Source organism: Mustela erminea, chromosome 12, assembly GCF_009829155.1.
Source record: "Mustela erminea isolate mMusErm1 chromosome 12, mMusErm1.Pri, whole genome shotgun sequence".
Lineage (NCBI taxonomy): Eukaryota > Metazoa > Chordata > Mammalia > Carnivora > Mustelidae > Mustela > Mustela erminea.
Genome location: NC_045625.1, coordinates 10,090,588 through 10,117,657, shown reverse-complemented (window position 1 = coordinate 10,117,657; position 27,070 = coordinate 10,090,588). Strand labels below are relative to the sequence as shown.

General features: G+C 39.5%; 1 protein-coding gene across 2 annotated transcripts in view; it reads right to left on the bottom strand.

Moving 5' to 3' along the window:
- Positions 1–27,070, bottom strand: part of NR6A1 (nuclear receptor subfamily 6 group A member 1) — a 228,704-nt gene that overhangs the window by 187,165 nt on the left and 14,469 nt on the right. For both annotated transcript variants that reach the window (XM_032306651.1, XM_032306652.1), the window contains exon 2: positions 6,611–6,652. In XM_032306651.1, the coding sequence (XP_032162542.1) occupies positions 6,611–6,652 (42 nt within the window). The remainder of the gene's footprint in view (positions 1–6,610; positions 6,653–27,070) is intronic.

Sequence of the window (27,070 nt, the reverse complement as noted above, 5' to 3'; positions counted from 1 at the left end):
GAGTTAAATGAAATAAGTCAATCAGAGAAAAACAAATATATTATTTCACTCATGTGGAATTTAAACAAAACAGAGGAGCATAGGGGAAGGGAGAGAAAAATAAAACAAGATGAAATCAGAGAGAGACAAACCATTTAACCATAGGATAACAAACTGAGGGTTGCTGGAGAAGAGAGGGTGGGGGAATGGGGTAACTGGGTGATGGATATTAAGGAAAGCATTTGATGTAATGAGCACTGGGTGTTATATGCAACCAATGAATCACTAAACTCTACCTCAGAAACTAATGATACACTGTTAATTAACTGGTTTTATTTTTAATTTGACACAGAGAGAGAGATCACAAGTAGGCAGAGAGGCAGGCAGAGAGAGAGGGGGAAAAGCAGGCTCCCCACCAAGCAGAGAGCCCAGTGCGGGCTCCATCCCAGGACCCTGAAATCATGACCTGAGCCAAAGGCAGAAGCTCAACCCACTGAGCCACCCAGGAGTCCCTAATTAACTGATTTCAATAATATAAATTTTTAAAAAACAGCTCTCAAGGGTTGCCTGGGTGGCTCAATGGGTGAACCATCTGCCTTCCGCTCCGGTCACAATCTCCGGGTCCTGGGATGGAGTTCCCTATTAGGCTCCCTGCTCAGCAGGAAGCCTGCTTCTTCCTTTCCCACTCCCTCTGCTGGTGTTCTCTCTCTGTGTCTCCCTCTGTCAAATAAATAAATGGAATCTTAACACACACACACACACACACACACACACACACACACACAAAACAGCTCTCAAATCTCAGATACTCCTCCACTATATACTTTGGAATGAGTCTTTTAACCTCTCCAGGCCTCAATATTCTCATCAGTAAGATCAGGATAGCATCTTTTTTTAAAAACACATTTTATGAGTGTTTACATGTGAAACATTCAGTGTGCAATAATTATTGTTATTGTTATTATTACATAGTAGTAGTAGTAAAAGGCACTTAACAAGTTTCATATCTGTTTTCCTGACTAAACCAGGGCATGAACTGTGTTATAGCTTGGCACAGCTTGGCACACACATCAAAGAGAAAAAGAGAAGTGGGGAGAGAAGAAAACAACAATGGACTAGGTATTACAAAGTCAAACTTAAAATTAAGATAATTTTATAGGATATAATCCTCATTCCTACTGAACATATGCAAAATGCCTGGAACATAAAGAATACCCAGTAAATGTTAATTTTCTTTCCTTCCTTGATCTCTAACACCCAGCCTTAAATTCACTCTCTGCAGACCACACTTGGGCTTATATGAAGTGTCTTCTGAGATCAAAAATGGTGACAAATAGTTTGACTACTAGGAATGAACCCATTAAGACATGGTACAGAATATCAGAATTTGGACAGAAACTAGAAGACTCTAGCTGAGAAGTATATTCTTCTTTTGCAGTCTGAAGAATCCACAAAAAGTCTCGAGGGGCAACTGGGCGGCTCTCCCCCTGCTAGTTTATTTGTGTGCATGCTCTCTGTCAAATAAATAAGATCTAAAAAAACAACACACACATACACAATAAAGATTTTATTTATTCATTTAACAGAGAGAGAGCACAAGCGGGGGGTTGGGGGGAGGAGGAGTAGAGGGAGAGGGAGAAATGGACCCCCGGCTGAGCAGGGAGCCCGATGTGGGGCTCCATCTGAGGATGCAGGGATCATGACCTGAGCCAAAGGCAGATCCTTAACTGACTGAGCCACCCAGGTGCTCCCCTCATGTTGCTTTTTAAATGCCCATTTATCTACATCTAGATCCTTCATCAGTAGTGGGAAATAAATAAATACACACACACACACACACACACACACACACACACACACACACACACATATACACACACAATTAAAAACCCAACCATTAGTGGGTGGAGATATATATATATATATATCTTCGTTAAGTCTGAGTCAGCAAGAATCCCAAGTATGCAGTGTTTTTAAAACACTAATGGTTGGGTTTTTAATTGTATAAATTTTTTCCCCAACATACGCATGGTACTGATCAAAGAGTACATAATATGAGTATGTGTTTTAAGTAAGGAGAGGGTTAACTTCTTTAGTTTCCTATTAGGTTAAATAAATGGGCTGGCAGATGGTCACTTGGGAGGTTACCTGCTGCTGGCTGGGGTGGGGGGGGGTGTGGGGGGACCAGAACAGCCTTAACAGTCAACCAGATGGTAAAAAACAGTCTTGGCCAAAGTACTCAGCAATATATGAGATCTGCTCTTCTGAGGGAATATTCACTTGAAGCAGTAACTTACACCTGCTAACATCTGGAATGATTATTTTTGTGTCATTAAGAAACACAGGCTAGTTTAATTGAATAAAGTGCAGTTACAACAGTCCATTAATACAGAAAGACCAAGAATTTCAACATTATGTTGCATAGACGAGAATAGCATACACTTAACAGTGTTTATCATTTGGCAAGCATGGTTTTAAATGTAAATATAAATATATGTGTGTGTATATTACTTCATTTAATCCTCACAACAGCCCTGTAAAGTATAAATAAATTTTTATTGTCCCCATTTTACAGATGAAAACACTGAGGCCCAGAGAGGTTAAATAACTTAGCCAACATTATAAACCTAGTAAATACTGAAGCCAAACAGAATCCAAACAATCTTGAGCCAGTGGCCATGCTCTTAATTAAGAAGAGTTTTGGTTTATATGCTAATGGTTCATTTGAAATGCAGACAAAAAACTTACACAAAAAAACATGTTACTGTGGTATTATAGAATGTAGAAAAACCTGTAAACCTAAATGCCCAACAACAGAAGAATGGTTAAATAAATATGGTGGTAAAGTTGTTCCCTTCAAACAATTATCCTTCCATTCATTAAAAATATTTATGAAAAATGTTTCATGACTTAGACCAACGCTCACAATGTAATGATGCGGGAGAGGGGAGAGACAGGATACACAGTTGTACATATATTATGATTCCAAATTATGTAAAAAACAAACTCAGACATAAGGTGGAAGGACATAATCTCAAATAAGAAACAATGGTTATTTCTGGGTGGTGGGATCGGGGTGTTTATATTTTTCTCTTAGTGTTTTCCACATGAACATGCATTATCCTACTACTATCAGTTTAAACAAAGACAACTTTTTTTCTTTTAATCAAGCTACACCAAGATCTTCAAGCAGCTGGTAAAAATAGCTAAAAAGCTTCTAATCTAACTTCAAGTTGCTACTTTCCTTGGGATAATACCCTCTGCACATCAAACAACATAGCACATACAAAAAGAATGCTCACTTTCAACTCTGGAAACTGAATTAAAATATGAGCATTTCCAATTTTGATCAATAATTATTTACAAGGAACAAAATGGATTTAACTATTTAGAGGGCAAAAACTAAGGAAGGACTTTGCTAAAACAGATAATAAGAAACAAAAGTTTGACTGAGGAGAAAGAACAGCTGTTGCTAATCCAACTATTTACCCTTTGACCCTCTATCTGCCCAATAACTGAACAGTATCAATTGTTTTCCTGTATTATGTGCTGTTTACAATCCCTGAGAGGCATGAAAGGAATTAATAATTTAGCCTAGAAAGCTGACAGCCTTTATTGGGGAGCCCCTTGTCTGTGGGACAGAAATCAGAGCAAGTAGCTGTCCTAAAGTCATAGGTCCCTTTACTGTTCCTGTTTTATAGCCTAATTGGCCCCCAAACATAAATCAATTATTTCTCCTGTTTTAACCAACAATGACTTCTATTCTCTAACTTCCCTTGTATCAAGTCAGTCCTTGTTCTCTTGAGTTTTACAACTACATGGTAAACACGATGGTTGAGGAAAAAACTCGGGGAGCAAGGCGGACTGGGTTATTTGGAAACAGAAGCACAGAAAGGTTATGCTGTTTTGAACTTTTCTTGACCTTTGACTGCCCTTGTCCCTAGCTTATGCTAATGGGCAGGGTACAGAGATGCTTCTTGTAGAAATGAACTTAGCCTGAACCTGTGCCATAACATTGGACTCCAGGAAGCCCAGGAATCATAAGAAGGCAGCCAGAGTGTGAACAGCTGCCCATATTCTAAACATGGCTACCCATCTGCTCTATCACAGAAAAGGTTGGGGGAAAAGAGCCATCTGAATAGGACAAAGTCAGATATTTTTCCTCATCTATGTTCCAACACATCCTACCTGTTGTCCCAAACTTGCTATCTACAACCACTGCCAACCACAAGGGGAAATCAGCAACAATGGTATTTCCTGTTCCAAAATAAGCAAGCATGAGCAGGCTTTCCCTACCAAAAATTTGAGGGATAGAGGAGACATTGGGGCCTCTAAATTCTAAAGAAGTATTGGAGAGAAATTCCTATTTTTCTCAATCTAAGATGGGAAAGTCGTGAGACATTAACATAGAAAATGTTATTTCTTCCCAGTCAGAAGCCATGAAATCTGCAGTATCAACATTCATAACCAACTTAAGACAACCCATACAGTCCATAACAGTCTTGAGGTCTCCTATCACTTGTTATGACTGCGCATGTTTCTTTGAACCCCAAGATGTATGAGACAGAGATGATAAATTTTTACTTCTGCCCATTTGTTACTGTAATAGTACTACAGTGATACTGTAAAAGAGAGAGGAATAAAACACTATTAACTTCACAAAGATAATATGGGATTACTGAGAATATTGCCTACATAAGCTAAGCACAGTTTTGAAAAGAAAAGTGATTTTTTTTTTAGGTGACTCCTAGTCTAACTCATATACAAAATTATGACTCAGTATTCATTCTTATGGAATGGACAGGTGTGTAAATCACCACATCTGGCTAGAGATTCAATCACAAATGTTCAATGAGTTACGCCCAGAAGGAAGCATAATTTGGCCCAGAAGTCAAACTTGGCCCAGAAGGAAGCATAATTCAATAATAATCTTAATGAGGGCCTTTCCTGGAAAATGGGCAGAAGCTATTTTCAATTGCTATTAAGTGCAGAAAAGGTGAGTAAGTTTGAGTAATATGTACTAAATTAGAGGCTCAAAAAATGCCTTTTCAAGTAATTCCAGACAAGTAAATACTTTCCAATAAAATTAATACACAAGGACAGGACCCGGACTTATCTGTTTGTGTACTGATACTAGAACTAAGCCTGGAGCAGCAAGAGCATGCAATGTCTAACAGAGTTCTCAATTATCTGGCTCATTTTTTGTGTAGTTCTATCTGAAAGATTTCAGAACATCTCATGTCCTTCCTAATATTAAAAAAATCCAAGGAAGGGGGCGCCTGGGTGGCTCAGTGGGTTAAGCCGCTGCCTTCGGCTCAGGTCATGATCTCAGGGTCCTGGGATCGAGTCCCGCATCGGGCTCTCTGCTCAGCAGGGAGCCTGCTTCCTTCTCTCTTTCTCTCTGCCTGCCTCTCAGTGTACTTGTAATTTCTCTCTGTCAAATAAATAAATAAAATCTTTAAAAAAAAAAAAAAAAATCCAAGGAAGGACCATGACTCAAGAATTTACCATTTTCCTCCTCCTAAATGAAGGCAATTCATAAGAGAAGGACAATGAGAAAATATGTTCACTCAGAGATACTGGCAGCTATACTACCTATAAAGCTGACTCTGAACTTTACTTCTAGAAAGACAATTCTATTTTCCTGCTGTTTGATAAGCACTGTAGGACATATTTTGTCTTGAAATTACTAAGCATTAGTTGAACAGACATGAATTTTTATATTGTTAAGGTATGTGGGAAAAATATATGAAAAGGTCCACACTCTCAGAGAGCCAATATTAGCTAGGATGGTGAGAAGGTAAACTTCACCGCTGACATCAACATCAGATTGGTGAAAATTAGCCACTCTCATGACCCTAAAAAGTACTAGAACTAGAAAAAATAACTCTAGATCATCTCATGAATTCTCAAATCTGAATTATCATTCAACCTTTTGGCATTAAAGCAAAACAAGGTCTTTATACATTGGATATTCCCATGCGCTATTTCTAATAGCTATAACCATATCTCAGAATGATGTATGCCACATTTTGAGAGCAATTGGAAACACTAATGGTTATCTACGATCAAGAAAGACACCTGAAAAGCATCATTAAATTAGACCTCAAAACAGTCACCCTCGTAACCATAAGCTCAACCTTGATGTAGATAAAGGTGCTTTAGAAATTAAACAGTGATACAAAGGTTATTGAGTATGAACACCTACACCAAGCATAATCCCTCTTTTAAAAAATCCTCCTCTCCAACCCCTGTTATTTCAGAAAATAAAAATTACATCAAAGTCAGTTAATACTTTAGATAAGTGGTTATGAATATATGGTTGTATGTGTGCATAAAGGAAAACACAATTTTTCTTGTTGGTTTCAACAACAAAAAGGAGATTAATATTAAATAGAAATTTTTTGCAAACCAATTTTCTACTAAATTATTACATTTCTGACCAATGAATAATATGAGAAGAAAAGGGAAGCATAACAAGATAGAATGTCCTCCCCATAATTATAAACCAAAGTAAAGTAAGATCTGAGTCAATATGGCCACCAATGACACCCTCAAGTTAAATATTTAAAAGGACACACACACACATCTTGTTCTTACTCACAAACACTGGGGAACATTCAGAACTTACTAGTGCCTGGGTCAAGCTCTGGCAATTCATCCTGACAAAAACCTAAAGAGAAAACAATAGGGAAAAAAAGATTATAATTCATGAATTACTCTAAGGTCACTCAAAAATTCAGACCGAGAAGTCAAATTTGGATTTGAATCCTACCTCTACTACATTTATCTACTATATATCCCTCCCTGAGCCTCCATTTCCTCATCATTGTATTAAAAAATGGAAAGAGTAACCGCACTTACTACAGGTAGTGATGAGGCCTGAGTAAGCATGCCAATATTAGTTGGAATAAAAATTCACAGAAAGATTACAATCATTAAGTATCTGACATGCTCTATGCAACATTAACAATTATTTTCCAAAAGAAAGCAAAATATACAAAATATGAACTTGTGAAAAATATCAAACAGTGTAATTTACTTAAAATTTTCACAAATGCTATTTACCTATATATACAACTGAATGCAATTTTCCATTAATAAGAATGCAGTTCGGGTTGGAACAAATACCTCTCAAAGCCCACTGTGGGCCCCAAACGTCTGAGCTACATCTGTCTGACTGGTGTGTAGCTATTTCACTGCGGAGAAAAATCAAGCATAATGAAGAGCAGATATACTGTAGGTCTACATGTAGCTGATCCAACTTTCTCCAGCTTACTTTCGCCTCATCCTTAGCTTAAATATTTCCTCAGAAAAGCTTCTTTTGCCCTTGTACTCTTGTCTATACACAAGGTCAAAGCACCCTAAAATTACCTACCACCCTCTGTACTCATCAACAAGAAATTACTTGTTCAATGTCTAACTCCACTATGAGACTATTCTACAGAAGTGACCTGTCCTGTCTTGTTCACAACTATATCCAAATCACCTCACAAGCCTAGCATAAAGCTGTTCAATAAACATCAACTATAACATCTCCACGGTCAATTCAAGAATAACGGCGCAGGGGCACCTGGGTGGCTGTCCCACCTGGCTGTCCACCAAGTGTCCAACTCTTGATCTCAGTTCAGCTCTTGATCTCAGATTTGACAAGCCCCTCATTGGGCTCCACCCTTACTACGGAGCCTATGTTTAAAAAAAAACAAAAGGAGCAAAACTAGGACTAGAGGAATATGAGAGCATTTTCCTTTTTTTCTTCTTCTTTCTTTTTCCTTTTCCTACCCCCTATGAAAGCATTTTCTGTCATCATATCTAGGCCATCATAAACCAGACCAGCCACTGGGAATCATGTGGAAAGGAGGTATTCAAACAGTAGGGACACTATTTAAGCACCACAACTTTTAAAGTCCTCTGCAGTCTTGACTGTTTGGATGCACCAAACAGGCCACATCTCTTCTTGCCTACCTATGCTTCCTCCTCCTCCTCTTCCCAGTAAAGAACTATTCATCCTTCAAGATCCAGATTAAATATCAACCACCACTGTGAAACATGGAAAACAGGAGAGGCCCATCCTGCATTCACCAAAGGATAAATGAACAATTTTTTAAAAGATATTTATTTATTCATCTGCGAAAGAGAAAGCCCAAGCACGTGCACGCAGACAGAGGGGTAGCAGTGGGAGGGGAGCAAGGGGAGAGGGACAAGCAGCCTTCCGTGCTGAACATGGAGCCCAGCATGGGGCTTGAACCCAGGACCATGAGATCATGACCTGAGCCAAAAACCATGAATCAGACACCCAACCGACTGAGCCACCCAGGTACCCCAGGAACAATTTCAAAAACTGCCTCCTCCACATGATACTGAACTCTTCAAGGTTAGGAACCATGCTCCACCATTTGCAGAGCTGCTTCTATGCCCAGAACAGGTGCCAATACAGCATGGAAGGTGATCAATTGCAGGATGAACTAAACAGAAAACACAACCCTACCTCTACCTCTACAGCACAGTCACAGAATTAGAAGATCTAAGTCTAGCATGAAAACTGTGTGGAAGGTCTGAGTAAGATAATTGGACCTGAAATGGTAGAATTTGGAAGCTATTAAAAGTGGCTAAGATCCCTGAGAAGGCTCACCTCAAAGCAACTTCAAAGTCTTTCTACATACATGAAGGTGATGGCAATCAAAAAAGTTGTAGAGAGATGCAAGGCAGTAAGGAAATAACTCAGCATTACAAATGAGTTCAATACAGGACATCCCGCCAGAAGTGAAACTGAAAGTATTTACTTAATACAAACTGACTTGAAAACAGGAGAAAAGCCTGAGAAGGCAAGGTAGTATAATGGGAAAATTAGGTCTTTCCTAAATTCTTTTGGTTTAGTGATAGGACTTTAGGCAAGACACTCCTTATTCTGACCCTCAGATTCTGAACCTTAAACTAAAGAACTATACTAGAAGTCTCAAAAAAGGACAAAACTTAATGCATTTTCTGAAAACAAACAATATTCTGAACTCATTAACTAGATCAAACACAAATAGAGGGTCAAAAACAACAAAGAAAATACTAACAAAAATCATTAAAGCAGACCTCTATTGTTTTTATCTGTCCAGCAATCACTCCCCCCTTCTTCTATTAATGGCATCCTGATTCTACTTTGGAGACTTAGCTCTTTGACACGTTCAGTCCGTATGACCCAAGGAGAATTGCCCCTAACCCTGCTATAAATTGGGATTAACAACAGGACCTACTTTATAAGTCTGTTAAAAGAAATAAATGAAATGATTCATGTATACGTTTGAATAGGAGCACCTGGGTAGCTCAGTCAGTTGGGCATGTGCCTTTGGCTCAAGTCATGATCCTGGGGTCCCTGGATGGAGCCCCACATTGGGTTCTGCACTGGTGGGGAGTCTGCTTGAGGATTCTCTACCCCTCTCCTTCTACTGCTACCCCGCTTGTGCAAATGCGCATAAGGGCACACTCTTTCTCTGCCCCTCCCCCCACAATGAATCAACAACATCTTTTAAAAATAAAACAAACAGGGGCACCAGAGTGGCTCAGTGGGTTAAGCCTCTGCCTTCGGCGCAGGTCATGATCCCAGGGTCCTGGGATGGAGCCCTGCATCGGGCTCTCTGCTCGACAGGGAGCCTGCGTCCCCGTTCTCTCTCTGCCTGCCTCTCTGTCTACTTGTGATCTCTGTCTGTTAATTAAGTATATATATATATATATATATATATATATATATATACACACACACACACATATATATGTGTGTGTGTGTGTGTATAAAAGATAAAACAAATAAAAATAAATAAATAAAGGCTTTTCACATTACTTGACAAAGTCATACTCAACATATGTCAGCTACTACTAAGCAATCCCCAGGGTCCATCCAATCCATGGCTGTGTCTGTGGTAGCAAAGAGCAGTTTGTAGCAGAACTACTGACTGACCCATTCATGACTTCATCCTCAAAGCCTTGGGATGGAATCCTAATGTCACTTTAGTTACTTATTGTGATCTTGAACCTTTTTAATATTTTGAGCTTGCAAACTCAATGCCTGATGCAGCAATTCCAGATACATGCTACCCGCTAAGGAAAGGAGGAATGTTTATATTTGTCCTAAAACAAATTCTTCCAATGGGGGCAAGGATTATGAATGTCAGTAACTGTATCTACATTCCCTCCACCCAGCCCTGAGACCATCAGCTAATATTGCTGTCTCTGGTTTTACAGATCATCACTAGTGCAGGAGGCCTGAGAAGATACATAAAACAATGTTAATCCTACCTCCTGACAGCAAGTCAATGGAATGAATGGCTGGATCTGTCTATACCATTCTCAGTCTTGCCCAGATTCTCAATAACCAGATCTAGCTGGAAAAATGATTCTTAGCTAGAAGAATCCAAATCACTGATGGAAGTAACCCCAAATATATGTTCAATGCATTCAACACAACAGCAAAAGATATCAGAGTTTTCAATAAAAAAGAGACTCTCCTAAGTCACATAAATACATGGACATATCCCCAAAACCATCTGCCTCACAAAATATAACACATTAAACAAATTAGGAAATGTTCCGAGAAATCAAAGGCTTTTGGCTACTGACTTAAATTGTTTTAAAAAGGGACAAGAAATGCAGATCCGTTCCAAAGATGATATATATCACCAAGTCACTGTACGCATACCAATCTAAATTTTAGCACAAAGCTTATACAGACTTACCACAGGTCTGAGTTAGAGTTGGATTCAAATCCTGGATTTGCTGCTATTTTTTAATTTACTACCCTAGGGCTATTTCCTGAAATGGGGATAAAAATAATACCCCTGTTCAACAATCATGAGATCTGGTGAATATACATAAATTACCTACTTTGTGGCAAGTAATCCTCAATAAATGGGTCTGGGGCGCCTGGGTGGCTCAGTGGATTAAAGCCTCTGCCTTCGGCTCAAGTCATGATCCCAGACTGCTGGGATCAAGCCCCACATCAGGCTCTCGGCTCAGTGGGGAGCCTGCTTCCTCCTCTCTGCCTCACTGTCTACTTGTGATCTCTGTCTGTCAAATAAATAAATAAATAATCTTTAAAAATAAATAAATAAATGGGTCTAAATCTAGGAATTTTCTTTTTTCTTTTTTTTTTTTTTAAAGATTTTATTTATTTGTTAGAGAGAGAGAGTGGGAGAACACAAGCAGGCAGAGAGGCAGGCAGAGGCAGAGAGAGAAGCAGGCTCCCCACTGAGCAAGGAGCCCGATGTGGGACTCGATCCCAGGACCCTGGGATCATGACCTGAGCCGAAGGCAGTGGCCTAACCAACTGAGCCACCCAGGCATCCCTAGGAATTTTCTTTAATACAGAGGAAGATACAGCTGCAAGCTTTTCTCCAACAGGCATTTGGTAAAAAGAAAAACAGTGACTCCTCAATCTGACTGGCTACACAGACGAAAAGTTACTGAATTTTTTTTTAAGACTTTATTTATTTATTTGACAAAGAGAGACAGTGGGAGCAGGAACACAGGCAGGGTGAGTGGGAGAGAAAGAAGCAGGCTTCCCGCTGAGCAAGGAACCCGCTGTGGGGCTCAATCCCATCCTGGGATCATAACCTTAGCAACTGAGCAACCCAGGTGCCCCTGATCTTTTTCTTTCTTTTTTTTTTTCTTTTTAAGATTTTATTTATTTATTTGACACAGAGAGAGAGAGCACAAGTAGGCAGAGAGGCAGAGGCAGAGGATGGGGGAAGCAGGCTCCCTGCTGAGCAGAGAGCCTGACATGGGGCTCGATCCCAGGACCCTGAGATCATGACCTGAACCGAAGGCAGAAGCTTAACCTACTGAGCCACCCATGCATCCCTGATTTTTTTCTTCAGTTACCATTTGGAGGACAGTACCATGTATTTACCACAGTAGGATCCTAAATTAACTATGAGTATCCATTGTTATCCAACCGTGAACACATAAAAGCTATGAGTGATGCTGGTAAAAAATTTAAGCATGAAATAGTAGTCAATTTTACTCTCTAATGTGTCTTTTACAAAATCAAGTTAAATATTACTCTAGGAATGTTTTGATCTGGTAGGACTGTATGCCAGTCACTCAATTCTGAAACCGCCACAGCACATAAGCAAAATTAAGGGGAGGCTCTTAAAAGGCAAAATTCTACAATTCTAATCAAACATTGCACCTTTCCCCCAAAACAGAAAACATGTATATCCTTCATGATCTGTCTACAACTTCAACTTTTATCTCTTGCTTCTCATTCCACCCAACTGTGTACATTCCGTCCACACCGTACTACACTGTAGCTCCCTAAATTCAACATCCTCTTTACCTTTAATCTCCATTCCTTTGCACACAGTTTTCTCCACCCTGAGCCTTCTCTTACCATTCTGACATCAGGGCTCAAGTCAGGTCTCCAATCCTTTCCCCTCCTTCTCCAATACCCACTCAAGCCCAAGTTAGGCACTAGAGACACAATGACTGAATCTATGAGCTTTTCAGGGACCTTTGAAGACTAGGCGAGGAAAACTGGCTTCAAAATTCAAGAAACAAACAAACCAAACCTGCAAATATTACATTAAATGTTTTAATTAAGAGATCTGATTTTTTTTTCATTCAATCAACTATAATTCAACTTCTACACATTGTTTAAAATGTGAGATATGGCAGCACCTGGGGGGGCTCAGTAAATTAAGCATCTGCCTTTGGCTCAGGTGATGATCTGAGTCCTGGGATTGCGCCTGGGCTCCCTGTTCTGTGGGAAGCCTACTTCTCCCTCTGCCCCTTCCCCAGCTCATGCTTGCTTGCTCCCTCTCTCTCTCAAATAAGTAAATAAAATTTTTTTAAATGTATGATATAAAGTGAAACAGGACTTCCAGAAGGAAGTCAGGGGTCTAACGGGTTCTGATATTGTTCTGGTTAATTAGTGTCCCTCCTCTGTGCTTCCAGATTCCTGTGCTTCCAACACCACATCATGATGGGCCACTGACCATGAATTCAGCGTCTAGAGAAACTGTTCTCCGCACTCCCCACCAAAAAGCAACAATTTTTACCCAGGATTTGTACTGAAATGTAACAGTCATTCACTGGCCCTTTCTGAACTAACCAGCTCTGGTCATCTGTATCCATTTCCCACCTGCCTTGTCTTCTTCTGATCATGATAAGTCCTCAATGAAACTTTTGTCCTTCTTTCAGTCAGATCTGGTCTCAGCCCTAGTTATATTCTAGCCCCAAAGTTGAGACATGTCCCAGATCCCAAGAAAGGCTACTCAGTAAATACTGAGGAACTGCTTCTTTCTCCAAAAATCAATAGTAATAAAATACAATGCCACAACAATGAATTTCTTACCATAATATCAAATTCTGAGAGAACATAACAGTTTCACTATTCTCTGATTTTAATGTCTAGAATAGCAATGTCCAATAGAAGTTGCTACAATAATGAGAATGTTCAGGATGCCTGGGTGACTTAGTTGGTTAAGCATCTGCCTCCGGCTCAGGTCCTGATCCTAGGGTCCCGGGATCGAGTCCGGAATTGGGCTCCTTTCTCAGCGGGAAGCCTGCTTCTCCCACTGCCTTCCACTCCCCTGCTTGCGCTCTCACTCTCTCTCTCTGACAAGCAAATAAAATTAAAAAAAAAAAAAGAAAGAAAAAGAAAATGTTCTCTACCTTTATTTTCAAATGCAGCAGCCACTAGCTATATGTGACCAAGCACTTGGAAAGCGACAAGCGGGACTGAGGAACCAAATTTTAAACTTTTTTTCATTTTAATTAATCAAAGTAGTTACATAAGGCCAGTCCCTATTAAGATGAACAATGAACAATGACTAAAAAGATAGCACCCCTCCTTTTAAACTTATTATGCCACCTTTTGGATTCTGTTACAGCTTTAAAGAAACCAAAATACAGAAATGCTTAGGTTAGTGTTACTTACTACCCAATTTATAAATATATATATTATCCAAAAAATAATTCCATCAGCCTGCAAATACACTGATTTCTTCAAATGTCATTAAGTATATGCCCACACTGTAGCTGACAGATGGAGAGAGATGGACAAGATGCAACTAGGAAGGAGTACAGAGAATTTTTATATCAGAATAGATTTGAGTTCTATACCATCACTTCCTAATTATGATCGCTCAGGAACTGGCCTCACCTCTCTGAGTCAATTTCCTCATCTATAAATTGTTGTAAGGATTCAATGAGATAACACACTTAGGTCAGTGCAAAGTGCTTAGTAGCTGTGATCAGTATTAGTGAGAGAGCAGAAACAGCAACCATGGGGCTAGAGGCATGTGGAAGGAATAAGCATTCACCAGACAAACGGGGCTATTTGAGAAACATACGCAAAGGAAGCTGGAGGTACACGGCATGAACAGAGAGCAGAAACAGAATGTTACCTGGTAACCTGATCTAAATGAAGCCCCAGCCAGGACCATATCACAAAGGATTTTAACTGCCATACATGAGTTTTTAGTTTTCTTTTCTTTTCTTTTCTTTTTTTTAATTTATTTGACAGACAAAGATCACAAGTAGGCAGAGAGTCAGGCAGAGAGAGAGGAAGGAAAGCAGGCTCCTCTGTGGAGCAGGGAGCCCGATGCGGGGCTCGATCCCAGGACCCTGGGATCATGACCTGAGCCAAAAGCAGAGGCTTTAACCCACTGAGCCACCCAGGCCCCCCGAGTTTTGTTTTCATTTTACAGGCAATAGAGTCACTGAGGAAAGAAAATGTATGTATATACTAGGAAGTTTGTCAATGCCAGCCCAACTCTTGACTACTTCAATACAGTGGTTCTAAAATTTCAACAAAAAAATAAAAAAATAAAATGTCATCTCTCTCTGTCAAATAAAATCTTAAAAAAAAAAAAAAAAAAGAGCTCTGTGGAGGTAGCTAGGAACTCTTCCCATTTTTTTCAAGGCTCTTGCCCAACTTCTTCTAGGCTCCTTTTTGGTACAATGAATGGCTTGGATAGAGGCTAAGAAGAAATGTGTGTGCTCGGTACAAAGGGTGAGAGGACGTCTAGAGGGCGAGGGGACGGAGATAAACAAACAAAAGCTAGTCAGACCATGGCCCACCCTACAACCAGGTCTGCAGCCTGTAAGCTATCCCAGACCTAAAACACTTTTCTTTGAATTGGCTGTACCTAAAATCACATCTGCCTCTTTCCTTTCTACCCAGTGAGAGGAGTGCCACTTGGGCCATTAGCTTTTGTTTCTCATAGACAACCTGACAAACCATACTTCAGAAATAACAGAAAATGCTTTTGAATGCAGGGACATAGCACCACAAGTCCACACAGCAGAAGCTAGCTGGCTGGCAGATCTTCAAGCCGTATCTCCTTTTCTCCACCTACAAATATCAAGGTCACATTTTAAAAACTACAACAAAAACAATGCCCTTTTCCCAATGTCATTTTAATGTGAAATCTTAGGGGCAAAAAAGAGTAGGGGGAAGGGAAGCCAAGGATTCCCAACTGTATTAATCTGTTGTATCCACGTATTTGCTCAGCTTAAATGTCACTTACAAGTAGTGTCTACATTTCTATGGAAACATTTGTAACTTCCATCTAATCAACCTGCATCACCTTACATGCAGTTTTTCAGGCTTCTAGCTTTGTAATTACAGCCTTGAAATCAGACCGAAGGCAGAAAATCTAGGCCAAGTTATGACATTTCAATTTTATGGCATTCTAAAAAAATAACAGTACACACAGTTTCAAGGCTATGGCCACAGAATCAGAAGGTGAAAGTAGTTTAGGAAGGCAATTTGATTGGAGAAGTCAGAGGTCACCAGTGTTTCTATGGAAATATAGTAGAGGCATTTCTCAGAAAACTGCATGTACTGATGAACCTCTGACATTTTTCTTTTACAATTGCTGGTTTTCTAAAGTAACAGAAAGGATTACTGATAACTCTTCATTCCACCTAGAAGTTAAAGAAATTTTATAATGCTTAATATAAGAAAATCTGTGAAATAATCTGTCAGTTGCCATTTATTGAATCTTTATTATATACCAGGCAATGGTTTGGTGCTTTATATCAATTCTTACTGAAAGTAGCTAGTATTATGTCCACCTTATAGATTTAAAAAAATTATCATACTCTATTACTCTTTATGGGAAGAGTGACAAAAGTCAAAACAGAAGAACTTATATTTAGAGCAGTATCTCTAACAAAAGAAAACCAAACCAAACAAAAAAATGTATCTCTAACAAAAGAAAATAAAAGTGCCTACCTTTGCACTTACATGCTTTGCAACAGCCAAACAGATGGGAATCAGACATTATTTCAAAGAATAAACCCTGACAGACGCACCGGGGTGGTTCAGTTGGTTAAGCATCTGCCTTCCGCTCAGGTCATGATCCCGGGGTCCTGGGATCGAGCCCAGCATCAGGCTCCCTGCACAGCAGAGAGCCTGCTTCTTCCCTCTGTCTGTAGCTTTGCCTACTTGTGTTCTATTTCTCTGTCAAATAAATTAAATCTTTTTAAAAAAAGAAAAAAAGAACAAGCCCTGACATACCCAAAACAGCAGGGCCTTAGAGTCCAAGAAGAAATCCATACCTCAGAAGGATCCACTTAGAAACTTCCTCTTGAATAATCCAAGATGTCCACATCAGAAGCAGCTAGAGTAACTTTACCAACCAGCTGCAACCCAAAGTATAAAACTTTAAATGAATGAATAAAATAATTAGGAAAGAACCTCTTTCGAAAAATTTTAAGAGTATGGAGAGTAACAGAGATTTTTTGTTCGTTCATTTCAAAGACTAACTGAAAAAGAGTCTTACAGACCAATGAGTTGGTCTGAACGTGGTCAGAAAACATTTGAGGTCATCTTAGAAAGTTCCCCATGCCATCCTCAACAGATGGTTTGATGGAACAGAAGTCAGTTCTGTTCATGAAATCCGTTAGTAAGAAGCAGATGCAACCAAGACGTGTCCCACAAGCAGCAGAATGTACTTTTTCCTTATCCTCTTTGAAAACCTCCATATAAAAACAGAACAAAATGGATGCATGAAGCGCCTTGAAGAGTTTGTCGCTCTGGATTAATCACAGAAATATATCCTAAGAAAAGGGCCAGAAATAAACAGTAGAAAATAGAAAGTCACTTTAAAAATCCAACCACACAGGACACCTGGGTGGCTCAGTCGGTTAAGCATCTGCCTTGGGCTCAGGTCACGATCTCAGCGTCCTGGGATCAAGTCCCATGTTGGGCTCCCTCTTCAGCAGGGAATTTGCTTCTCCCTCTCTCTCTGCCCTATCCTGCCTGCTTGCATGCACACCCTCTCTGACAAATAAATAAAATCTTGGAAAAAAAATACAACCACAGGAGAATGACTAAATTATGGTATACCTACACAATGAGGGTATTTTGTGAGCATTTTAAATGTTTATCAAGGGACACCTAGGTGGTTTAGCCAGGGAAGCATCTGCCTTTGATGAGCTCAGGTCATGATCCCAGGGTCCTGGGATCAAATCCTGCATTAGACTCCTTGCTCTGTGGGGAGTATACTTCTCCCTCTGCCTGCTGCTCTCTTTCTCTCTCTGACAAATAAATAAATAAAATCTTAAAAATAAATAAATAAATAAATAAATGTTTAGCAAGATTTTGTAAAGGGCAAATGTCACTTTAAAAAAAGATGTAGGGGGGCGCATGGGTGGGTCAGTGGGTTAAAGGCTCTGCCTTCTGCTCAGGTCATCAGCGGGGAGCCTGCTTCCTCCTCTCTCTCTGCCTGCTTCACTGTGACCTCTGTCTGTCAAATAAATAAATAAAATCTTTAAAAAAATAAAAAAAGATGTAGGGGAGCCTGGATGGCTCAGTGGGTTAAGCCTCTGCCTTTGGCTCAGGTCAGGATCTCAGGGTCCTGGGATCAAGCCCCAAAGGGCTCTCTGCTCAGCAGGGAGCCTGCTTCTCCCTCTCTTCCTACTTGTGATCTGTCAAATAAATGAATAAAAATCCTTTTAATTATTAATTAATTAATTAATTAAAGGATTAAAAAAAGATGTGAAACTGTATTCTCAGAACGAGCTCAGCTATTCTGACATATACACAGATGTAGAAGCACATTTTAGTCTATTTTATCCCAGTGATTATCTGTAAGTGTGGGAATTATGGATGATTTTTTTCCTCTTCATTCTACTTTTCTGTTGAAAATAACTTGTTTTTGGGTGCCTGGGTGGCTCAGTGGGTTAAGCATCTGCCTTTGGCCCAGATCATAATCTCAGGGTCCTGGGATCGAGTCCCGCTTCCCCCTCTCTCTCTGCCTGCCTCTGCCTACTTGTGATCTCTCTCTGTCAAATAAATAAACAAAATCTTTAAAAAAAAAAAAAAAAGTTGTTTTTATAAACAGAAAAATGTATATTTAAAAAAATCCTGAAAACAAAATAATTTGCTTAATTCTCTAAAATTGACGAATTAAAGGGAAAAAATCTACCAGACATTCTCTAAGTGAGTTTTATTTTTTGAGATTTTATTTAATTATTCAAGAGACAGTGCATGGGACAGAGACAGAGCAGGAGGAGCAGAGGGAGAGGCGGGGAAGCAGACTCCCCGCTGGGTTGGGAGTCCGATGATGCAAGACTCAATCCCAGGAACCCCGCCCCCCAGGATCCCCCGATCATGACCTGAGCCGAAGGCAGATGCTTAACCCACTGAGACACCCAGGCGCCCCTCTCTAAATGACTTCTAAATTACTTTTTATTAGAAACACAATTCTGGGCACTAATCTTTCTGACATACTAGTTAGTCATTAATGTCTAAAGCTCAGTACCATCTCTCTTTGCACAGCTTCAAAAATCCATTGTGTAACAGAAAAGAGATAAAACATCTTTAACCTTTCACCCCAGGATCTTTCAAACCTGAAGCAAATCTAGTTAATCATACAGATGAAATAAGCCCAAAAGAAATTTAAAAACCATTCAAATTTGAAGTCAAAAAAGCAACAACCAACATATGTTTATAGCACTACATAAATACAAAGGCTACTTCACAAATAGGATAGTAGGTGGAAAACTCCTGCTGCTTCTTTTTTTTTTTTAAAGATTTTATTTATTTATGGGGGGGGGGGGGGGAGAGCGAGCACAGGCAGACAGAATGGCAGGCAGAGGCAGAGGGAGAAGCAGGCTCCCTGCTGAGCAAGGAGCCCGATGTGGGACTCCATCCCAGGACGCTGGGATCATGACCTGAGCCCACCAACTAAGCCACCCAGGCATCCCCCCTGCTGCTTCTTAGATCTAAACTTTCCTACATCCTAAAATTAAATGCAACAAATACTTAGCAATTTCAATGTATAGGGCACTGTGCTAGATTACACAAGGGATATAAAAACAAATGAAGCTGGCTACCCCTAGATTCTTACAATTTTAAAAAGAAAAATAGGAAACTGTCTGGATACAGGGAATTACGAAGAAATGTCCTGATGGAGAAACTAGCACCAGCAGCCAAACAGTACTTATCTCTTCCTAGGGGGAACTGGAAAACACTTTGATGGCAAGTGGTACTTTGAATCAGGCTAGTCAGGAAGGATAGGGAGAATGTAGACAGACAGACTCTCAAGACTATTCCGGAAGCCATGTCTATCTTTTTTTTTTTTTTTAAAGATTTTTATTTATTTATTTGACAGAGAGAGATCACAGTAGACAGAGAGGCAGGCAGAGAGAGAGAGGGGGGGGGGAAGCAGGCTCCCTGCTGAGCAGAGAGCCCGATGCGGGACTCGATCCCAGGACCCTGAGATCATGACCCGAGCCGAAGGCAGCGGCTTAATCCACTGAGCCACCCAGGCGCCCCAGCCATGTCTATCTTTTAGATGTCCTTACTCACTCTGCTGGCAAATACTTCCCCCAGAGGTAGTCATATCCTAACAGATGAAGATCATAAAGGTCCTGTCTGAGACATGTCCTTCCCTGAATGAAGTCAAGAGGGCAAGAAAGGCCTATCTCAACACACACATTAACCTTTCAACCTGGGCTGAATGGTCTCATCCACACACATTTTCACCTGTACTTCCCAACTGATGACACCCAAACTTTCGATTTCCGATGAGACTATTCTCCTAAAACACAAATCCACTTATCCAAATGCCTACTGTCAATATCTACCAGGATACCCATAAGCTCCATCAAATTCAACTTGCTGAATTAAACATTATTATTTTCTCTTTGAAACCTGCCTTTTGGGCGCCTGGGTGGCTCAGTGGGTTAAGCCGCTGCCTTCGGCTCAGGTCATGATCTCAGGGTCCTGGGATCGAGTCCCGCATCGGGCTCTCTGCTCAGCAGGGAGCCTGCTTCCTCCTCTCTCTCTCTCTGCCTGCCTCTCTGCCTACTTGTGATGTCTCTCTGTCAAATAAATAAATAAAATCTTTAAAAAAAAAAAAAAAAAAGAAACCTGCCTTTTCTCTGTTCCACTCCTATACCAAGTTCCAGATAACACCAGCTCTCATCCCCTAGGCCAAAAATCCCTAAAGACTCCTCCCACCCTGCCACTTTACCATTCTCTTTCCCTATGTCCCCATTCCAATTAAGCTAATGAATGACCAAAGCATTTTCATTCTCTCTCAAATCTCTACAGACCTAGTTCAGACCTTTTCAACACACTAGAATCTCAAGACTATTGTAACTATTCTTTCCGCTACTTTTCTTTTCTCACTTGCTAGAACTTAGATTTTCTAATCCACTTAAAATTCATCTTTTAGCTCCCCATTTTCAACTCTTTAGCATGACATTCACAGCCTTAAGTTATAGGAATAAATCCAAAATTTGGAAAGCTACTTTTTGCTACCTTTATTTCCCTGACACATTCTGAATCTTGAAAAGGGTAATACATACATTCCTATTTCCAAACTCTAACTCTTTATTCAAAGATTTTAAAAATGTCTATACCAACTTTGATGTTAAAGTAATTTCTTAATATTTAGACAGTAATAAAGTGAGGCACAAGGAAGGCAAGATACCTAGCATCAACCCTTCTCTGGTATTACTCCCTCTGTACTCCATTTTCTCTTCAGTAAAAGGAGAGGTCAGGCCAGTCTCTTAATATTCCTATCAGCTTTCAAGTCTGGGTTTACAAAACTTGGCAGTTGTTGGGGCACCTGGGTGGCTCAGGCATGAAGCGGCTACCTTTGGATCAGGTCACGATCCCAGGCTCCTGGGATAGGCCCCACATTGGGCTCCCTGCTTGGCGGGAAGCCTGATTCTCCACTCCCCCTGCTTGTGTTCCCTCTCTTGCTGTGTCTCCATCTATCAAATAAATGGATAAAATCTTAAAAAAAAAAAAGTTGGCAGTTTTATGTTCTAGGGTGCATAAATCGTATGTTAACACTTGAGGGGTTGCCAAGATCCTTGAATTTTATTTTAAACTAGAAGGAACCTTATAAACCATCTCTAATCTGCAAAAATGACAATGTTACTTCCCTTGTAAGACGGCTACATATAATTAGGACCAAGAGAGCACACAATGTACTTCAGATTAGGAAAAAATAAAACTCTTAACTACAAAATTTTCAGAGAATGACCATGGTCACAAACTAAGTACTAATTTGACCAATTTTACAAATGAATACACAATTCAGCTAAGAAATCCGTTTGAGACCAAAAGTTTTCTTTTTAACAGGGAGAACACAAATATTTCAATGTACACTCTTAGACAAAAGATAAATTAAGTTTTTGTTATTTAAAATTAAGTGGCAAAATTCTAAATGACAGCACAGTTGAGCTTAATAATAAAATTTCAAACTCTTTGATATGAAGTTTCCATTACTTATACCCAAGCACAACAACATATCCTACCCGGGGCTAAGATCTGGGTTAAAACCCTAGATTCAAAATGTCAGAGGGCAGTGAATCATATATTCTTGTTTATGCAAAGTATTAAAAAAATTTCATTAAGATATCCATTGAACCAAGTTTGATCTGCCATATACTACACCAGCCTGGTCCCTAGGATTAGACACCTATTAGGAATAGGCTTCACATGACAATTTATCAAGAATCCAAAGTAAAGGGGCACCTAGGTGGCTCAGTGGGTTAAGCCTCTGCCTTCAGCTCAGGTCATGATCTCAGTGTCCTAGGATCGAGCCCCACATTGGGCTCTCTGCTCAGCGGGGAGCCTGCTTCGCCCTCTCTCTCTGCCTGCTGTTCTGCCTACTTGTGATCTCTCTCTGTCAAATAAATAAATAAAATCTTTTTTTAAAAAAAGAGACTGAGATGTAAGCACAGAGAAAGCTGTTAAGAAACAACCCCAACGGAGTACCTACTAAAGTCCAAGTACTGTGTAGTAACTGTCACTTTTTACATATACTCCCTAATTTCTCCAAACGTACCTGTAAGGTGGTTCCAAGTCAATTCACCAAATGGCCAAATCTCCCAACAGCCAAATCTCTAAATTTACCAAAAACTTGTTTTAACTATTTATACAGTTTATAATAATTCATATGAATGAGACAATTTAATTAGCTTTTAAATAGTTCTGCCAAATTAAGATCCACAGCATAGCAGCATTTTCAATAATGTTAATTTCTCTACCCCAGCTCTCTGCTGCTGTGGTTGCAAAGAACTAGGGCAGAGAGGGGGACCTCTGCTGGTGGAAAGATACATCCTGGGCCTGGAATGCAGATCATGGGAGAAAAGGGTATAGGAAAAGGGGAGAATAAGGAAAAAATGGTAAGATAGCAATTAAGGAGAAGGAGAGTGACAACAAATTCTGTAAGTTCTACAATTAAGATTCAGCAAATTGATTTTTATTCAATTACATATTGGGTAAACTGGACATTGGCAAACTAGTTTCAGTGACTTGGATTTTGGTGAGCTAGCTTGCCTTTCTATGAAGCAGATGATCTTAACCTTACTTGCAGATAAGGAAATTGAGAAATGTTAAATAACTCTGCTAAAGTAATACAGCCATACTGTAGTTTCTTCACACACTACATCATTTCACTCACCAGTAACCTGGTGTGCAGTGATTCTAACATTCTTTCACCACCACTACCCTCCCTCCAAAAACCCCACAAAAGTAGATTAGGGGCACGTAAGGTGGCTCAGTCAGTTAAGTGTCTGCATTCGGCTTAAGTCACCATCTTGGAGTCCCAGTATGGAGAGCCAGGCATCAAGCTCCCTGCTCAGCAGGGAGTCTGCCTCTCAACTCTGACCCTCACCCCAATCTCTTGCTCTCTCTCAAATAAATAAATAAAATTAAAAAAAAAAAAAAAAAGTAGGAGTGCCTTGGTGGTTCAGTCCTTAAGTGTCTGCCTTTGGCTCAGGTCATGATCCCAGGGTCCTGGGATCAAGCCCCCCAAGAGGCTGCCTGCTCAGCAGGAAGCCTGTTTCTCCCTCTTCCATTCCCCCTGTTTGTGTTCCCTCTCGCTGTGTGTGTGTCTCTCTCTCAAATAAATAAAAATAAAATCTAAAAAAAAAAAAAAAAGTAGATTAGACAAGATTTAAAGACAGATCTAACTCTGAAGCCCATGCTCTAACACACCTACTCATCACTGTATCACAATTACAGTTCACTGAAATCAGTTATAATTGTCTATGTGGTTTGTCTACCATACTACAATACTTACTCTACCCTTTTTTCTGCAAAAATTTCTATTTGCTATTTAACAGCTGAGCGGTAGTGTTGTCAGGCTAAGTTGGAATAATTTCAGACAAAAGTCAGAAGATCTTATTATTTATTTAGCCTAGACAACTTTATTTCTCATATGATTTAGATCAAATTTTAAATAACTGCAATTGCTTGAGAATCCCCATTACTATCTTTAAGGATCCCAGACTGGCAATGTCTACTGTACAGTACAACCTTTAAATTACCTTGGTGCATCTGTCTCCTCCTCTCTCTCTCTCTCTCTCTCTCTCTCACACATACACACACGTAAAGAAGTACACAATTTTATAATTAATTATTTTGATCAAACTGTAGGCTAGTCTCATTAAATAAATGTAAAAACCAAAATAATCCTAAAATCTATATAAGACAATAGTGCTTACTCAAACTATTTGCCTTATGACTGGACCCTTCAGGGATTTATCACATTTATGATGCTAGAAGACATGTCTTATCTCACCAGTTGACATAAAACTTCACTTAACAGTGAAAGTGGCAAGTTTCCTGCTATCAAGATAGTAGTTCAAGGCTCTCTAAACAACTAAGAATGTATTCTTTTTTTTTTTAAGATTTTATTTATTTATTTGACAGAAATCATCACAAGTAGGCAGAGAGGCAGGCAGAGAGAGAGGGGTAAGCAGGCTCCCCGCTGAGCAGAGAGCCCGACGCAGGGGTCAATCCCAAGACTCTGGGATCACGACCTGAGCCAAAGGCAGAGGCTTTAACCCACTGAGCTACCCAGGGGCCCCCTAAGAATGTATTCTGCCCTTTTTGGTAATCAGAACAATTCTCTATTCATAAATATTATGATTATGGTATGGCCTATTATATAAAGCATTAAAAATTTTTTTTTTTTTACTTTTACACTATGTCAGTATAATCAAACTTTTACTAGCAAAGTTCCCACTCCTGCAAAATGTTTTAAGAACCCATTACAGGGGGGCACCTGGGTGGCTTAGCCATTAAGCATCTTCTTCAGCTCTGATCATGATCCCAGCATCCTGGGATGGAGCCTGCATAGGGCTCCTGCTAGGTGGAAGGCCTGCTTCTCCCTCTCCCGCTTCCACTTTCCCCTGCTTGTATTCCCTGTCTTGCTGTCTCTCTCTTTGCCAAATAAATAAATAAATATCTTTGGGGGGGAAAAAAAAAAAGAATCAATTACAGGGGTGCCTGGGTGGCTCAGTTGGTAAGGCGTCTGACATTGGCTCAGGTAGTGATACCAGGGTTGTTCTGGGATGGAGCCCCAATATCTGGCTCCCCGATCAGCAGGGAATCTGCTTGTCCGCCTCCCCCCGCCCCGTCCTCCCCCCATTCATGTTCTAACCTCTAAAATAAACAAATAAAATCTTTAAAAAAAAAAAAAAAAAGAACCAAATACACTGCTACTTTTAAATACCATTAAACATTTGTTCTGATTTCCCATTGGGTTCAAACATCTCTTTGATGTTAAAATTGGTGGGGGGAGGGGGGCAGATCTTGTAACAAACCAAAAACTGACAGTTTGAAAACTGCCACCCTATCTTAAACCTATTCAAGTACATATTTTAAATGCTCAATGAAAAGATGACAAACTTAATTTTTTTTTCTTTTAGTCCATTCCAGGCCTCTCTTCTGCACTTTAATAGTGCCTCTTATTATTTCTGATCTTCAATGTGCACCACCCAAGGCTACCTTTAATGTTTTTAGCAAACAGAATACGATTCTTCCTAATCTCTTTTGAAATCAACAAAAGCTATAAATTTAACTCAATACAGCTTTTTGTAGTTCAGTTGGATTCAAGGTCATCCCAAGCCTTTTAATTACTAACCAGGACTTGAGGAGGTTTGCAATTGGTATAGTTAAGGGAAAGAGCAGCTGGCTTATTCACTTTCTTATTAAAGAGCATTATAAAAACTGTGTCTTGGCAAATTGAAAGTTCTTTGACCACCAGTGGTGAGAACAAAGAAGCAAGCAAATGATCTTCAAACATTTGTGTTTACCCTCAATCAACATAATTTTACAAATTACTAGAAGACTCTTTAATTTCAGCAAACACAATTTATGCTTTAATTCAAAATTTGTAGATAGCCAGCCTCCAAAAAGGTTACTATTTCCATGCTGAAACAAGCCCTCTTAAAAACTGCCAATGCCTTTCAAATTAGCACAAAATTTACTTAGGTCTTTTTCACCATCAAAACCTATTGCAGGATCAGGATAAAAGCCACTAAGGAACCCAGGAGGATTATGCTGATTTCTAAAGGAATGTAAGTTTAACTTTTTTTTCCATGTATTTAATTTCTAATTAAATTCAGTTGTAAGTTTCCGAATCTATTCAAGACTTTGAGGAAGGTGATATAGTTGTACTGGAATAGAAAGTTGGCACACATACCCCCTAATCCATCCTTCAGAGATTTTTAGAGCCAACCAGAGAAGGCTCTGAAAGTGTCTTTGCTACCCATTCCCTAATAATCCATAAGAGAAAGAAGGCAGCCTCAGAAGGGTCCCTAAACACTCCTCTAATGAAGCTGGAGATACCGGGATGGGGGTGGAAAGAAATGTGCGTGTAAGGACTGATGCCAGAAATCTATGATTCAGGGGACAAAAGGCATTGGGAATGACTTTATCCTTCTAAAAAATGAGAACAGAACAGCCTATCACAGTGTCTCAGTTCTATCTTGTGCACCAGGCATTTAAAAAAAAAAATAATAAAGGTACTGTTAATAGACCTAGATGTCAGCGTACAAGATACCTTGGTGGGGGGGACCTTAAATTAAACCGGTTGCTTAAGAAGATACAATGAGGTAGATACATACTTCTAAAAATCTATCCCTCCAAAATAAGCCAAATTAAAAGAAAGCACAAAATGGTTTGAGCACTATTGTTATAAAGTGAGAAATGTCGAACAATTAAAAACAATAGGCTGTGATATGCTATTAACAGTTTAAATTCTTGTTGAATGAAAGTTTATGAGAAAAAAGCTTTAAACAAGAAGTATAAAACATAATGGCATATACCATATGATTACAACAATAAGCTAAAAACTAGGATTTGAAGAAAGTCTAGAAAAAAAATAAGAAAATGTTAATGAAAGTTACTTGGAGGCAAGATTAATATATGTAACTTTCCCTCATTTTCTGTATTTTCTACAATGATCACGCATTTTGAATTTTAAAAATATTAGATTCCTAGAAAGCTCACATCTAAGTATCTACGGGCTATAGACAATTCAAGCACACAGTTCAGGGATCACGCCACTTAAAATCTAAATGTAAGATACAGCTAAATCCCTCCTCCTTTATTTATATGCAAGCACTTCCAACTGTGTTCCCCAGGATGTGTCCCTTAAATGCTCTAAAGTTGCTTTCCAAATGAAGTACTGGAAACACTGGGTTTTCTCCAGCCAGGAGGCCCATCTATGCTCCTTAAACTAGCACTGGAGAATAAATCTACCGTTTTTCACAGACTTTGTATTACCGTATGTGCTCAGTAATTGTTTATTAATGGAACACACTGTATGAAAAGCAA